We start from the raw sequence: 16,417 nt of genomic DNA, 5'->3' as shown, positions 1-16,417 counted from the left end.
TTTAATTTGTAAACACTGTAACATACTGTAAATGTACTTTTACTGCTATAATATTTCCTATAGTACAATATATAGTGTACAACCTGTTAGTGTAGCTGTATTTACAAATCAAGACTACCAGATCAGAGACAAGTATAAGAATACATACATGTACATAGGAGATTATCAAAGTATTGATAAAAACCCTCAATGTTGCAAGTAAAAACCACTTAACATAAATAAAAATCATCAAAATAAATTGCTACAAACCAAGAATTGCCCCAGGGTCATGATTTAATTAAACATAGTAGACAGCCGCTTAACAATGTTATATACACCCCAGGGTCATGATTTATTCAAACATAGTAGACAGCCACTAAACCATGTTACATACGCCCCAGGGTCATGATTTATTGAAACATCGGAGACAGCCACTAAACCATGTTACATACGCCCCAGGGTCATGATTTATTGAAACATTGGAGACAGCCACTAAACCATGTTACATACACCCCAGGGTCATGAATTATTGAAACGTAGTAAGACAGCAACTAAACCATGTTACATACGCCCCAGGGTTAGATTTATTGAAACATAGTAGACAGCCACTAAACCATGTTACATATGCCCCAGGGTCTTGATTTATTGAAACATAGGAGACAGCCACTAATACATGTTACATACGCCCCAGGGTCATGATTTATTGAAACATTGGAGACAGCCACTAAACCATGTTACATACGCCCCATGCATGGTCATGATTTATTGAAACATAGGAGACAGCCACTAAACAATGTTACATATGCCCGAGGGTCATGATTTATTGAAACATTATAGACAGCCACTAAATCATGTTAAATATGCCACAGGGTCATTATTTATTGAAGCATTATGCAGGGGTTTCACTGGTCCCCAAAACATTGGCACACTTGTTCAGGATGAGAACACCTTCTGTTAATCTGACGTTATCTTCAATGACATTGATTTAAAAAATCTATAATTTCCTGTAATTACCTAAATTACAAGAAGGAACTTTATTAAGTCTTAATACGCTTTATTTGTATATATATATATGATAAACATCACAGGTGACCACAATAATCAAATAATGTTATGTTTAGACAAGCTAAACTTTTAATGGACTTAAATGCAATAGTTGGCACTGACTATGAAGGAGTCCTTGAACACCATGGAGTGGTCCACAGCAACAGCAATTGTCTTCTTTTTCTCCACACATGTCATAAGCATAAACTTCTGATCACAAACACTTTCTTGCCCCTTCACACCCATTACCGAACGTCATGGATGCATCCTCGCTCAAAACACTGGCATCTTATTGACTACGTTATCTTGATAAAGAATTACAGGCGCGATGTACGGGTGACCGATTCGATCTTGGTTGCCAAATGCTGGACAGATCACCGCCTCATCATTACCAAACCCAATATATATATTCAGCCCAAACAAAGCTGGCAAAGAAAGAAGACCCCTTAACCCTTGAACATGGCCAAGTTAAAGACTGCAAGCTGTCCTTTGTGAATGCTTTGGAACAGCGTTGGATTGGGCATCACTCAAAAAGCTGATGTATGCTCCAGTCACAAACACCCTTGGGGCAAGAAACACAAGGATAGGTTTGATGAGAGGACATTGAGCAGTTATTGGATGAGAAACACCACCTTCACAAAGCCTACCTCACAAACCCCAAGTCCATAGCCAGGAATGATGCATTTAACAACATAAGCATAAACTTTTTTCAGATACAAGATGCTTAGATCATAAAAACAGCTGTCAAGAGCTATGCCGATAGGAACAATTAGATGATATTTTACGACGCGTTGAAAGAAGTGTAAAGACCCACTTTCTTTGCTATCAAGCTTGCATAGACATGCGCATGGGATCAACACTTAATTATCCTTTGTTAGTGAATATTGTGACTGTTGTATGATATATAACAGAAACTCATGTATTTCAGACTAACGGACAGACACATTGACTAAGTGATTTTAGTTGCTCCCCATACACACCTATTCCAAGTAGGTATATATGTTAATTGTGTTTTGAGGCAAACTTATAAGTTGGCAATTTTTAAACAAAACAAAGTTGATTTGTCACGATAAAGTTATTTCCATTTTAGTAACATTTCAATAGTAACTAAATCTTCTATTGAGCTTGAATACATGACAATTTAGCTGAATGTAATTCACTTGAGGGGGATATCATATCTAATCAGGGTTTTTTTTTACTAAGAAAGTGACGCCGATATTCGGCGTCTTCCCCTACCAGAATTTTCCCCCTAAAAATACCATTTCCCCTCCAAAAATATAATTTTTCACCAAAATATAATATTTTACCCTCAAAGAAATGTTGTCTTTTTCTTTTGGGAAGTCAACACTTATCCTGTACAACGATCTCGCTCTCTCTCCCTCCCGCCGAACACTCAAATCTGGGAATCCCAGTTATTCTATATATAGCTCTTAAATTACGTCATGGAAACCGGGCAACTAATCGTATTAATCATGTGACTAATTTACTGGATTCCGGTCTTGTGCGAGAAGGGTGTTTCGTCAATTAATTACCGGAAACCAGTGGAATTTTCATCCGGGTTATGTGAAAGCCAAGATATAAACGTTAAAACAGAAAAAAGTCTCACAATTGGTGTTCATACATGAACAAAATAAAACGTTCGGACTCGGAAAATATTAATTGCGTTGACGCATTTTTTAAGAATGAATCATCAAAAATCGTTAAAACCCAGCAGGATTCGGAGGTACATGTAATCAACATCGATTAATACTGTCGGATTATTGTGAAAGTGAAAGTAGACAATTGGCAGCTGCCGCACCTTTCCCTTCCAATACTGTAGCAGATCTAGATCGTCAACCCATTCATCATGAAATTGAAATCATACTATTGACATCATTCCCCGGCCCCAGTTGAAAACATTTCCCATTATTAGATCTACACCTGCAACTTTATTTAGGACTTTGACTTTAATATCATACTTGTTCATGTGTTTAAGAACAAAAAGGTCAGAGACATGCCTCTTTTTCTAAAAAAAAAACTGAAGTCTGTAGGTGAGTTATAGACATTGAAATGAACGGTTTGTATTTTTTCCCCAAATACAGTGAAAACTCGCTATTAAGACCACTTGTGGGACTTTTCAAAAGTGGTCTTAATAGCGAGGTGGTCCTAATTCTGAGTTTTCATGAATTTGATGGACATATAATTACAACAACGTAAATATTCACTGAACTTTTATCTGTTTGCATACAATATAACAGTCATCCGTTTATACATTGTATTTATACATTGTACAAAGATAGTATTTCAAGTTGTTCATTAAAGAAGTGTAAATACATGTATATGTACTTTTCATCAAGATCCTTGATGTTTACTTAACGAATGAGTCAATTGTCGTCTGCTTAGCATTTTGTCGAATAAAAGTCGAGATTTTCTTTTTAGAATAGCTTGAACCCGAGTCTTTCCAATGCCGAATAAATCGTCGTTGAGATTTCCCATCACTTGCGTCGATAAAATCAATCTTTTCTTTTAAACACAACTCTTTCCGTTTTCGCTTATCCATTTTGAATAACGACATGGTATAAAAGTCGGTTTTTATATCCATCACGAACAAAACCGTGTTACTCAAATATCCTAACTGTTAAATTATTCGCCGTAATAAATCTTTAAAGTGTGTACCAAACAACTACCAATTTACCCATCAAAGACTCAATAATAATAATAGCTAATTGTCAATCAATGGTTAAAAATTATAACAAGTGCCGAAAATCTAACACCTGTGTCGCAAATCGATGCCAAAAACCGTTGTCGTTAATTGTGGTTAATTGGGTCAGAATGGCTTCGTACACAAGCCCGATAGTACCACAACATCAGATCAAGTAAGGTGTGAAAATTACTGGTCGTTTGGCGGGTGTCAATTAAGAACAGTATCGATAATTGGTACTGATTAAAGTGGTCGTAATAGCGGATTAGCGGGTTGGTCGGATTAGTGAGTGTAACGACCATTGAAATATAGAAGGAACAAATCGGGACTGAAAAATGGTGGTCGACTTAGCGAGTTGGTCGGAATACCTAGGTGGTCGTAAAGAGAGTTTTCACTGTATGTCTCTTTCGCGCTCAATTTTCCCCTTTTACCCAGCGTCAAGCGTCTTCCCCTTTTTCTAAAAAAAACCCCTGCTAATGTATTCAAGCCTATAAACTCTTCAAAAATTTGTTTCAGTCTTGATCAATGACAGGAACAAAGAAGCAATCTGATTGCTTTGTATTTACAACAATGTGCTTATATACCAATGGCTGCCTTTTGTATGCCGACATTTATTTTACAATTGGAATGTTAATAGCAAAGTCATTTAAAGTGACATACTGTTTAACCTTTAACCCATTCCATACTACAGCCTTATCTCTAGGCAATCCCTATCAGTAATAGCCTTATCTGCACCTGGATAGTCAATACCCTGTTTTGCTCTGTATGCCTGAGTGACAGATTATCTGTTTATTGTCAGTGGTGTGAAATGTGAAAGGGGTCAATTAGGCAGTGTATTGTTATTTGGTTGACATCTTTTGAGACAGATATTTGGCATTTTATTGTTATTTAAATACCCATAAAGACAATGAAAATGATAAAATGTAAAAGTGTAATTAAAATCAGAACAAAGCCATTTGATTATTTCCTAATTAGTTTATCCACTGGCACTACCATAATTATTTCAAATTAGAAACACATTACAAATAGAAACATATTTTTAAATAAAAACAATATGACAAGTTTTTTTCAAATATAACAATATTATACTCTTATAAATAATAACAAGATTTTTTACATAACCCATTACCTGAAAATAACAGTACATACAAGAAAATGCATCTATACAAAAATAGATTATCAAGAACATTAATTAATGTCACAGATAAGTTTGTTCAAGTTTATGAGATCTTTATAAATTAAATTTTATAAAAATAACTATTCTAAAATAAGTAATTTTCCAAAATTCAATACTGATCACTTGAAATGATAATCCATCTTTTGTTCACAAAGAACAACATCTAGTCCTATCATATTTTTTTACATCGAGTTGGCCAAATCCACATGCCAGTCCTTGAAGCAGGGAACACAGATATGCACTTGACATTCAAGGCAAATGACATGACACTCACGCCGTCTCTTTTCTTTTGCACACTGACGACAGCGTCCTCTTTTTTCGGCCTGTCCAGGGAAATGTCCTGCTTTTACCGTGGCCAATTTTGCAACAGCACTCCCATTGTCGCAATAGTCTCCTATCAATTGCCTTGACAAGTTCATTCTGAAGTCCAGAACTGTGCGGTCTTTGGGTTTTCCGTTTCTACTCTTCTGCTGGTGAAAAGGGGATTCCCTCATCACGACGTACCCGTTGGTGATAGCTGTATCCAGCAGAAAAAAGAACATGTACGTCCACCACTTTCTTGATGTGCGAAATGTGGGATACTCAGTCCTCATCTGGTCCGCATGATCGACCCCGTTCATATTCTGATTATACTCGGGGATGGTACGTGGGGCCTGTACTTCATGAACTTCACCACTTCGTGTTTTACGCAGAACTGTTGCGTCAATGTCTTTGGGGTTTTCTGCTGTAGACAACGTGTAAATTGCCTTTTTGTCCATCCATACACTGGCAAGTTGTTCACCTTTTGTAGCAAAAACAAAGTCCCCCTGCGTTTTGACAGTTTTTTTTCCAAGCTGTTTCACAGGATAGCCCTTTCTATTAGATCGAACAGTTCCACGTGCATATGTTTCTTGTTTCAAAAGTTCATCAAACAACTTGGGACTCGTAAAAAAATTGTCCACATTCACAATGTGCCATTTCCCCCGAAGTTCATGGCTCAAGTCCAACACAACTCTTGTTGCTAGCCCAACTTCAGCCGTGTTAGCATCCTTCCCAGTGTAAACTTGGAAATCATTGACATATCCATTCACTGGGTCCGCACGTACCCACACTTTCACACCGTACCTGGCTGGTTTGAGTGGCATGAACTGTCGAAATCCAAGACGACCGCGAAACTTGACCATCGCCTCGTCAATCGAAACATTTCTGTGAGGATTGTACAGGGTCAAACACATTTTTTTCACCACATCAAGAAATGGCCGAATCAAGAACAGTTTGTCGTGCTCAGGATGTCCCTTGGGCTTCATTTTGGTCTTGTCATTGCAGTGGAGGTACTGCAAGACTTTCATGAACCGATCCCTTGTCATGATTCGCCGGACGCTAAAGTTCCCATACAAGATGTCCGTTGACCAGTACATAGCCATCTGTGGTAGCTGAAAACAGAACGGTTCAAATATTAGTTTCGAAAAAAAAAATTGAATTTCTGAAAATAATGTCTAACATTTATTTATATGTATTTTCAGGACGCATAAAGTTGCATGAATCATCTTCAACAGCCAAGACAAGAACACAGACTATGTCATATAAAATAATTGCTATTTTTCAGGTACTGCTGCTTGAATCAACTTCAACACCAGAACACAGACTTTTTTATCAAATACATTTTAGCAATGTCTGTTTGATATGCATGGTTTCATTTTGTATGTAATACATTGATTGTATAAATAATTATCATGATTTGGAATAGGCACATGGTGGCATAAACATTCACAATTATTGTACAGGATCAAAATAAAAGATATACCGGCAATCATCTTGTAGATAAGGGGAAAAGGTTCAAACTATTTGCTATTCTGATAGTTTTCTTTGAAAAAATTGTCAAAAATGCTTATGTTATAAATTCAGCAGACGACATTTTAGCAGACGACAAATTTCCCAGCATGCAAAGGGTTAAGAAATCTTATAATATTTATATATAATATCAGTAAATATAAATGAATTTTAATAATGTTATAATTTAAAACGTGTATTATTTTCGTGAAAGTTTCATGATTTTCCAGAGGTTCTACCTACTTGCACAATGCTCATATAGATCCTGATGCCAAGCCATGCCATCATCTCTTTCACACTGACAGGTCGCCATGACTTGTCATGTTTTATTTCCATTTTTTGTCTTGCAAACAAGTTGGTTTGTTCAACAAGAAGTTCAACTAACATCATTGGAAAGAACATTTCAACAAAGTTCCATTCAGTCTGGTCAGGGTCAAGATCGAATCTTGGGCCAGGCTCAGGTCCACAGAATGCCTTTTTCGAACGATCAGAACGATCATTTACAGTCCAATTTTCGTCTTCTACAACAGACTCATTTTCCTTGTCACTATCATCAAATTCATCATCCGAGTCAATTAAATCTGCTAATGGTAAATCATCTGATTCAAATCCACTGAAATTACTCTCATTGTCCGAAGAATCGGAATCCATGATTGAAAAAAAGCTCTGTAAAGGTGTCTGTTCTCGTCGTATTTTGTCAAAGTTATGACCGGAAGAAGTTGGGAAAAAATCTACTTTCTGTTTCAGAAAGCATTTGTAACAAGAATTTTCATTGGTTGATAACTGACAGCAAACAAAGAACTTTATTTTAGAGACCAATTAAAACGGACGTATTTTTGCGTCGCTAGGCATTCAGAGCTACATCTGCAGGTGCGCATTATTGCGACACTCGGTATTCACGCTATAGATTATCGGACGCATTTATACGTCAGTCGGTATTCCAATTAAGGTTATTTGAACGCATTTATACGGCGCTAGTATGGAATGGGTTAATTAACATATGAAGCTATACTAGTTAAACAATAGATACAATTTTGAACCAAAATGCATCAACAATTCAGATATACTTTAATGTTTAAAGCTATTGAGCGGAATCCATATTTTCAGTGCAGTTAGAATTTTGAATTGCAAAACCCACACCATGCGCAATGCAAACTGCCATTATAATAGCATAAATCAATTTAAATTAATTGGACAAAAACATGTGTGTATTATCAATTATACTTATCACATAGACCTTGAATCCAGCCATCAAACCAATATTAATTCATTATATTCACCATGATATAAGGTTTCACAATTTCAATGATGACTAGCTTTTCAATAAATTAGCTCATTTTTTTGATGGCCTACGGCTCTCATATACAAGCATATCACTCAAGTGACCCACAAAATAGTCGCACTTTAAAGGTCAAAAAATGACCTTACACCACGTGACCAATCATACATATAAGCTTGAGATCCACATGCAAATCTTATAGTCATTTTAGCGTTCCGGTCGCAGGTTCTATAACACAGCTGAACATTGAAAAGCTTGGTAAGTGACCACGTGGCATGCTCTTGATTGGTTTGAAATTCGAACGCGAATTGTTAATTGTGTTGTTGTTTGTTAAATATAGTATAGTATTTATTCAACGTTGTTGAATTGTAGGCTTTCTTTAAAGCCCACATTTTTTCTTGACGACAGATGTCAAGACGCATAAGAAGTGGTAAGCAAGACGATGTCTTGTCTCTCTCTGACCACAGTGAACACAATTCAGTTCATTACGAATCTCATGACACAAGTAATTTGAATGATTTAGGGTCGAATGACGAATACGAGATAATGAATAATTCCCCGCAGAGAGCCCCACTGTGGTCATTTGTACGCAAGGTAACGCGTAACGATAAAGACTGAGGAATCACACGAGCGAGTAATTAGCCTTGTATTGACAAAAACAACAATGGCGGACACGGTGTGGTCTCGGATAATATTGTTGATTTAAATAAGCTCACTCCTGATACTGTGGACAAATTAAGGGCAGTTTTGAGGTTACAGAAACAAACTGCTTCGATTCCTATTCATGGTATGTTGAATAGCTCATGCAGAAAACGATAGTTATGAGGCAGAAATGTCTGATAAAGATTCATTTTTGGATAATCAAAACAAGTCAAAATCAAACGTAAATTCTTCGTTTTTGAACAGATTTGAGATTTCTCTTTTTAATGATTTTGATGATGAAAATCCTGATGATGATTTATGGCCACAGGCAAAATTGAAGGCACCAGAATTGGGTGACCCAGTGTCTGAGTCCTTGGCCAAATTAATCAATGATCAATGATTTGTGCACTCATATGTGTAATTAGTGTTTTTCCCAGGAGGGCAAAGGGGCATGGCGCATTACTTTCAAAAAGGGCATTTTAGCCCGCAGTTTAGGCAAAAAAGGGCAAAAACGTTCCCAGAATACCTGAATTACGGGGAAACATGTAATCGCATCAGAAGCAGTTGTGGAAAAAATAACATATAAACAAGCACATTTATTGGTAATAGATGTATTTAGTATACTATGATTTATATTAATATATTTACCTTGAAATGTACCTTTAAGTTCCATGCTGTTTCAATAAACTGTTCAGCACGACAAACATAAAGCAATATATGCATATGAATCTGATTATACACAGATCCACTAACATATAAATGAAACCATGTTTGTCTTATCCCATTTTCTAACAATAATCTTGACAGATGTTTAAAATAACATTGCGAGTAAATTGATCGCCAACAATATGCAAACACTCGTATCCGTGACATACATCCACCGAGTAGATTACAAATAAATAAATAATATTGTTGCTATCTAACACATTTTTATGCATCGTTGATTATCACAGACATTTCATCAATTTCTTCTTCATGTATAATCTCCATCGTTAATTCGATCGTTTACGACGTTATTTGCCATTTTTGCAGAGTCACAATTTAATTCTGTATAGTCCGCCATGTTCATAAAATGTCAAATGATGTAAGCGACAGGTGCGCATAGCAACATTAAATCGTATACGCGATTCGCATTTTGTTAAATAAGTATACGTCTCAGTAATTATTTTAATTATAAGATCTAATTATCTTAAAGACAAAAACGATAAAGAATAAATTTGTTTGTGATTTTTAAATGTAATTATGCGTAAAAAAATATGTTTTGATATAACTGAATAATGCATGCAATGCACAATTGCCACGAGAATAACAACGAGTTTTTCATCAAAAGTCTCTGAAATAATGATTTTATCGTGGAGGATTTACACATTGCCGACCGAAAAGTGCGCTTGGTATGCCTCTGGCATTATCGATTGATACTGACACGGGGTTATTCACGCATGACTAATTCACAGCTTTGGAGCAGTCAGTTTGACTACCTATAAATCGAGCACTGTTATAGATTAAATCTACTCGATTAATGTAGTCGATTAGACGTTGACGTCTCTCGAGTAAATCAAGCACAGTCGGTCACAGACAATCAAGGAAGCTGATTTTGCGGACCAAGTTAGATCGTAAGGCAATAAAGATTTATCGATAAGGGCGTGTGGCGAAATTTGCCTTTGAAAAGAAGGGCGCGTGGCGTATCTGGACAAGACCTTGGGCATAAAATTGTTGACCCCTGTAACCTTGACCTTGAACTTAGGGTTGGCGTTTAGATTTTGAAGTCTATTATGTGGTAATCTCCGCCGTCTGTCAATCTGTCCTCCTCCTACACTATTAGTACTCGAACATTGAAACTTACACACATGGTAGCTATGGGCATATGTGCGACAGTGCACTATTTGGAATTTTGTCAAAAGTTATGGGGGTTAGGGTGGGGCCGGGTCAGAGATTTTGTGCATTGAAATTCTTCCCATTTATTTCTAAACACCCTTGAAGTTCCATGTCAAACTTATATATCGTATCTGAGCAGTGCCCCAGATAAGCTGCGTATCTGCGTCTTTCACCCTATAAAATTGTTATAAAACGCAAAGAAATACAAAATCATGGGTATTGAAAACGCAACAAATTTGACGTTTACGCAAATTTGTCAAACTTGATGCGTACGATACAATAGCTTCGATCGAAAATGCTTTGCTAATTTTCGGTATTTTCTCTTTTAAATTATTATAGACACTTTCATTCAGCAAGAGCCTGTATGACGGAGCAGGAAAACAGTCAAAGTTATTCAAATGCTCTGCGGACTAGATTTTATAGATAAAAAATAACCAAATTATTTACGACAACATACATGTGTTTTTAATCTGACTTTATCCGTCGTTCATTGTGCATGTATTTTTAAAACGTCTGTACTTTAATTTTTAATAACGATGCGAAATAAAAATGTATGAGAGAGGTCGAAAGACGTCCCCGATTGTTTCGCAAAAATATCAGTCAATAGCAAACTTTTTCGAACCAAGAAAGCAAGGGCCAGTAAGTGCCGAATTGGTTTATTTAAGTTAATTATGATAGTTTGCATTTTTATTGAATCAATACAAGTGTGCAGCTTCAACAGAAGTAAAGCAGCAATAATTTTAAAGTATGCATTTTTACAACTCATTTCACCCTATTTCAAGAATGAAATCACCCTATTTTTCAAAATCAATGGGTGAAAACCCTATTTACCGAAAAATTATCTGGGGCACTGATCTGAGATATAGCCCAGAAAAGTTCCATAATACAAAAAACAAACAAAAGGAATTAGCTCTTATTAAACAAGATGCTCCCAAAAGTTTTTTTGGGTCACAATATTGCACTATATATTCAGATAAAAGGAAACGTCTTGAGGGGCATAACTTTGGACAAAATAATGCGATGGATAGTTTAGCAACTTAAAAATTTCAAAGGGCCATAACTCTCTAAATAAATAATCTAACCAGAACCCACAAATAACATGCGCATCTCCTCAAGGTAGTTAAGCTTCCCATAAAGCTTCATTGAATTCCAGTCAGAAGTTGGGGAGAAATAGCCCGGACATGAATTGCACAATATGTACAGTTTATAGAAAATTTCAAAGGGCCATAAGTCTGTGAAAAATCATCGGACCATAACTGGCTGATAATATGCACATCTCCTCTTGGTAGTGAAGCTTCTCATAAAGCTTCATTGAATTCCAGTCATAAGTTGCTGAGAAATAGCCCGGACATGAATTGCACTATATGTACAGTTAATGGAAAATTTCAAAGGGCCATAAGTCTGTGAAAAATCATCCAACCATAACCGGCTGATAATATGCACATCTCCTGTTAGAAATGAAGCTTCCCATAGAGTTTCATTGAATTCCCGTAATAAGTTGCTGAGAAATAGCTCATACAAGAAGTGCATTATATGTACAATAGAAAATTTTAAAGGGCCATAAGTCTGTGAAAAATCATCCGACGAAAACCGGCTAAAATATGCACATGTCCTCTTGGTAGTGAAGCTTCCCAAAAAGTTTCATTGAATTCGGGTCATTAGTTGCTGAGAAATAGCCCGGACAAAAATTGTGCACGGACGGACAGACACAGGGACGGACGGACAGAAGAAGCGGCCACTATATGCTCCCCCAAAAATTTTTTGGGGGAGCATAATTAAGTGTATGGTTATTGTTCTTGTGCTTGGCATGTCTCCTCATTGATATCTATACAAATATGAAGTTTGATGTTGATATCTTTTATAGTTTCTGAGATATAGCCCTAAAAGGTTTTGTGACAGACGAACGGACGGACTGACAGATGGACGGATAACTCCAATTCTATATCCCTATAAACATTTAAATCTAACATGATGTGTTTATATAATTGGCCTATTTAAATTTCCACCAAACAATACACAAATGTGTTTTCATGATGTCAACACACCAAAACAATCATAAATAATATCGCGTCCATTAACATTACTTGAGATAATTACATAAAATAAAAATATTATTGCTTATAATGCAAATTTAATACAAAATAAACAAAACAAAAACATGTTTGGGAACTAATATATGAAACATGTAATACTTGTAAGGTTTTACTGCCCTGAACGCAGAAATGGTATGTTGTCAAACGTCTCCTATATTGCAAATTAAAGGAGGCCCATTTTGCTGAACTGAACTCCTTGGAATTTCTGGACCTACCATCACAACACAGGGCTTTCTTTCTAACTTGTGTATAGCAGAGGTTAGATGATCAATTAATGAAAAATAACAAACATTTCAAACTTCTCAAAATTATTCTTTTAAACTAGTCACAAACATGTAAAAATTATGAAATTATGTTTTTGTACGCATAACTATAGTAAAATATTATCATATTTTCATTGGCTGGACACTTTGGCATCCAAAGAAACAACAACATGATACATCGTATGATCAACCAAATTCTGACAGGTTAACTGTTTTGTCAATCATATTGAAATTCAAAACATGATACATCATATGATCAACCAAATTCTGACAGGTTAACTGTATTGTCAATCATATTGAAATTCAATAGTCATTATCTTTGACAAATATTAAAATGTATGTTTATGATTGTGTTGTCTGCAGGGCTCGAAATTAACACTCGCACACTCGCAAAATGCGAGTGAAAAATACCGATTGCGAGTTAAGTTTTAAGCCACTAGAATTTTTTTGCGAGTGAAGAAATAGTGAAAAATTAAAGTTATGCTAAAAGCTTATGCTAAAAGGAATGCTAAACCGCAGGTCAATTAATAGAACATCCGAATACCCATATGCGGATTAGCTCGCACCTTAGTATGTAGACTGGTATACTTATAGTACATATATGCAGATGGTATTGGTACAAAGATAATGAAACAGTCGATTATCCACACATGTACACTATAAAAGACAAAAAACCTGTACATTCATGTCGTCGAAGCGAAAAATAACTAGTTTCTTTTTGCCCACAGATTGAAATAACATCACGAAATATAAAGCAAAGTTAACCGTTGAGTTGAGAGAAAACAAACGGAAATTAAATTCTTCCACAAAAACAGTGAAAAAGTGGGGAAAAGAACTTTTAATAGTACTAAACTAATGTCCATTAACTTGCTTTTATATATGTTTCCAGCAAAATTTGCGAGAATGTTTTTGATTTTGTGAGCTGGTATTTAAGCTGCTCGCAATGTTTTGCTAGTAGGAAGAAAAGTTAAATTCGAGCCCTGGTCTGTTGTTTGGCTGGAGATATACACTAACTTTGTGTTCTTTTGTACGCCATATGTTTTACCAAGTTTAAAATCTTTGTCATTAACAATTGTGCTATGTCACATAGGATTCTCTACACATAACAAATATTTACACTGTTTGAAATTGTAATGTATTTCATAAGAATGCAATTTAATCAATTTGAATAGAAATGAATCTAACTTTAAACAATATAAATGCATATACATGGATACGAATACAAAAATCAACTCCTGGTTGCTGCACTTGTCTCGCAATTTCCCTTCACTTAATTACTTATGGGTTTTTACTTTTGTCACATGATCTTTCTTATTCAAGCTATTTCCGTTGTAAAAGAGACTGCTTAAATCTTACTGTGATTTCATTAAAGAGACTGCAGACTTGAACAAATCTGCATCTGCGCCCCATTTTGACTTTTTTAAACAAAGGATATCAAGTTTTACAATACACTTTACTTATTTTATAATGCAATGGTGAGGTTTATTAGCCCATGTTACGTTACTAAACTGTTTTTACCTGTTTCATACATGTACTTTTATTACCGTAACAACAAGCAAAATCGTTGAATTGATATCCCTAGCCTTCTTCTTATGTATATCTATACACCTACTTGCATGAAGTTTCATGTTGAAATTTAAATAGTTACTTAGATAAAGCCCTCAAAAGTTTGTGACAAACAGCCGGATGGATGGCCTGATTATTAAGGCGGACTAATACAAAAGCATAGCCCTCCTCCTTTGGCGGGGAATACGTATAATCCATTTAAACAAGCATAGCCCGTTACCTGAGTAGGAAACCTGATTTGCGAAATAAGAAATAAAAACAAAAAACAGCAACAGAAATTTTACCTTTGAATATAAAATGTCTGTTTAATGTCAATCAGTTTACAAAGACTGTTTTTGTAAAATAGTTTGGATTCATAAGATTTGTGAAATGCTCGCGTCAAAATTGTGAGATGGCTGACCCAGCTAGGCCACATGCAAAAAAGCAAACAACAGCCCACAATATTTATAGGAGTCTTTCATTTCATAAATTGTCTACAAAAATAGATACGAGTGGTGGTAGAATAATTATTAATTAAAACAAAGTTTAAAATGATAATGTTAATTGCAGTGGAATTGCAAACTTGTTAAAAATCATGTAATGCTACAATTCGAACTAAAACGTTTGTTCAAGCCATTTGTATAAGGCTAAAAAGGAAATTATTGCTTGTATCGAGGTATAAAAACCATTGGAATGATAACAATATATGCAGTAATATGCAAGTACTGAACTGTCATTGATGGTCTAGGAAAAAACATAGCACATTGATATATTCTATGTTTAAATACACGTGTCCGTCATTAACAAATAATGTGCAAAGTATCTTGTGGAGCTTGTTTAAAATTGCATAATAAGAGTACGAATTGAATCTTCTTAAAACAAATCTATTAAACCATTATAATCATCCGGAAACCATTTTACTCTTTCGGGTCACAGTGACCTTGACCTTTGACTTAGTGACCTCAAAATCAATACGGGTCATCTGCGAGTCATGATCAATGTACCTATGAAGTTTCATGATCCTAGGTCTAAGAGTTCTTGAGTTATCATCTGGAAACCATCTGGTGGACGGACGGACGGACGGACATACGGACGGACCGACATGTGCAAAACAATATACCCCCTCTTCTTCGAAGGGGGGCATAAAAAAGTAAAATATGTTAAATTTATTATTTAAGATTTTCCTAATTTTCCCCAAAATCTCGCGTTTCATGCAATTTCTATATCCTCAAAAAAGGCCAGGCTCTTTCCCCAAAATCAGATAAAAAAAACCTGCACTTATCACATATGTTCATAATATTTTGTAAAATTTTAATAAAATGTTTTCAAAATAGTTGTTATTAATACCAGTTAATGGCTTCTTTGTTATATAAGAAACACTATTTACATGCGATTATTTTTCCCAATTGAACCAGTTTTGCGATTATTTTTTTTTCCCAAAATGGGATTTTTCATGACGCAAAATTCCCAAAATTCCAGTGTGGCGTTTTCCCAAAATGGAGCGGAAAAGGCCTGATGATATAAAAAGGGACATAAAAATATTCGAGGTGATATGCACACTTTAACAGTCCAACGCTCACGCTCATGTCGACGTCGGGGGTGAGTTAAGGATAGCTCCACTATATATATTTCATATATAATAGTCGAGCTAAAACAAATTCAAGTATATAATGTTCTGTATCGCCATATTTGTGTACTTTTCCTTCATCCCCATTGCTACAACTTGCCATATGTCCTCATTTAACAACTTGGTAACATAATGTCAACATGTTGACATATTTATACTTAGTAATCATATTAATTCAACATTGGACTGTAACTATGACTATTTGAATAGTTATACATTGAAGGAATGGATACACTATACAAGTGATTTGGATAAATATGTTTTTGCCTTTTGGCGAATATTTGAAAAATAAATTTTTTAGATATGATTCTTCGAGTCTGCACTAACTGAGTCCCGGCTTTGAACCAAGAGTTTGTTATAATAGAAGTGTTCGACAGATGGTATTATTTTACTGTGCACTTGTT

At 35.5% G+C, this 16,417-nt stretch overlaps 2 protein-coding genes across 2 annotated transcripts in view; one reads left to right on the top strand and one right to left on the bottom strand.

The window, feature by feature from the left end:
* LOC127850685 (uncharacterized) overlaps positions 1 to 16,417 on the top strand; it is a 251,744-nt gene that overhangs the window by 106,518 nt on the left and 128,809 nt on the right. The window lies entirely within an intron of this gene.
* LOC127849778 (piggyBac transposable element-derived protein 4-like) lies at positions 5,063 to 7,340 on the bottom strand. The gene is made up of 2 exons (XM_052382529.1): positions 6,933 to 7,340; positions 5,063 to 6,292 (listed from the first exon to the last, which is right to left on the bottom strand). Exons 1-2 carry the CDS (start codon positions 7,338 to 7,340, stop codon positions 5,063 to 5,065), a joined length of 1,638 nt encoding a protein of 545 aa, XP_052238489.1.

Source organism: Dreissena polymorpha, chromosome 11 (assembly GCF_020536995.1).
Source record: "Dreissena polymorpha isolate Duluth1 chromosome 11, UMN_Dpol_1.0, whole genome shotgun sequence".
In the NCBI taxonomy this organism is placed as follows: domain Eukaryota; kingdom Metazoa; phylum Mollusca; class Bivalvia; order Myida; family Dreissenidae; genus Dreissena; species Dreissena polymorpha.
Note: the sequence above shows the minus strand (reverse complement) of the source record. Positions and strands in the feature narration are given on the sequence as shown.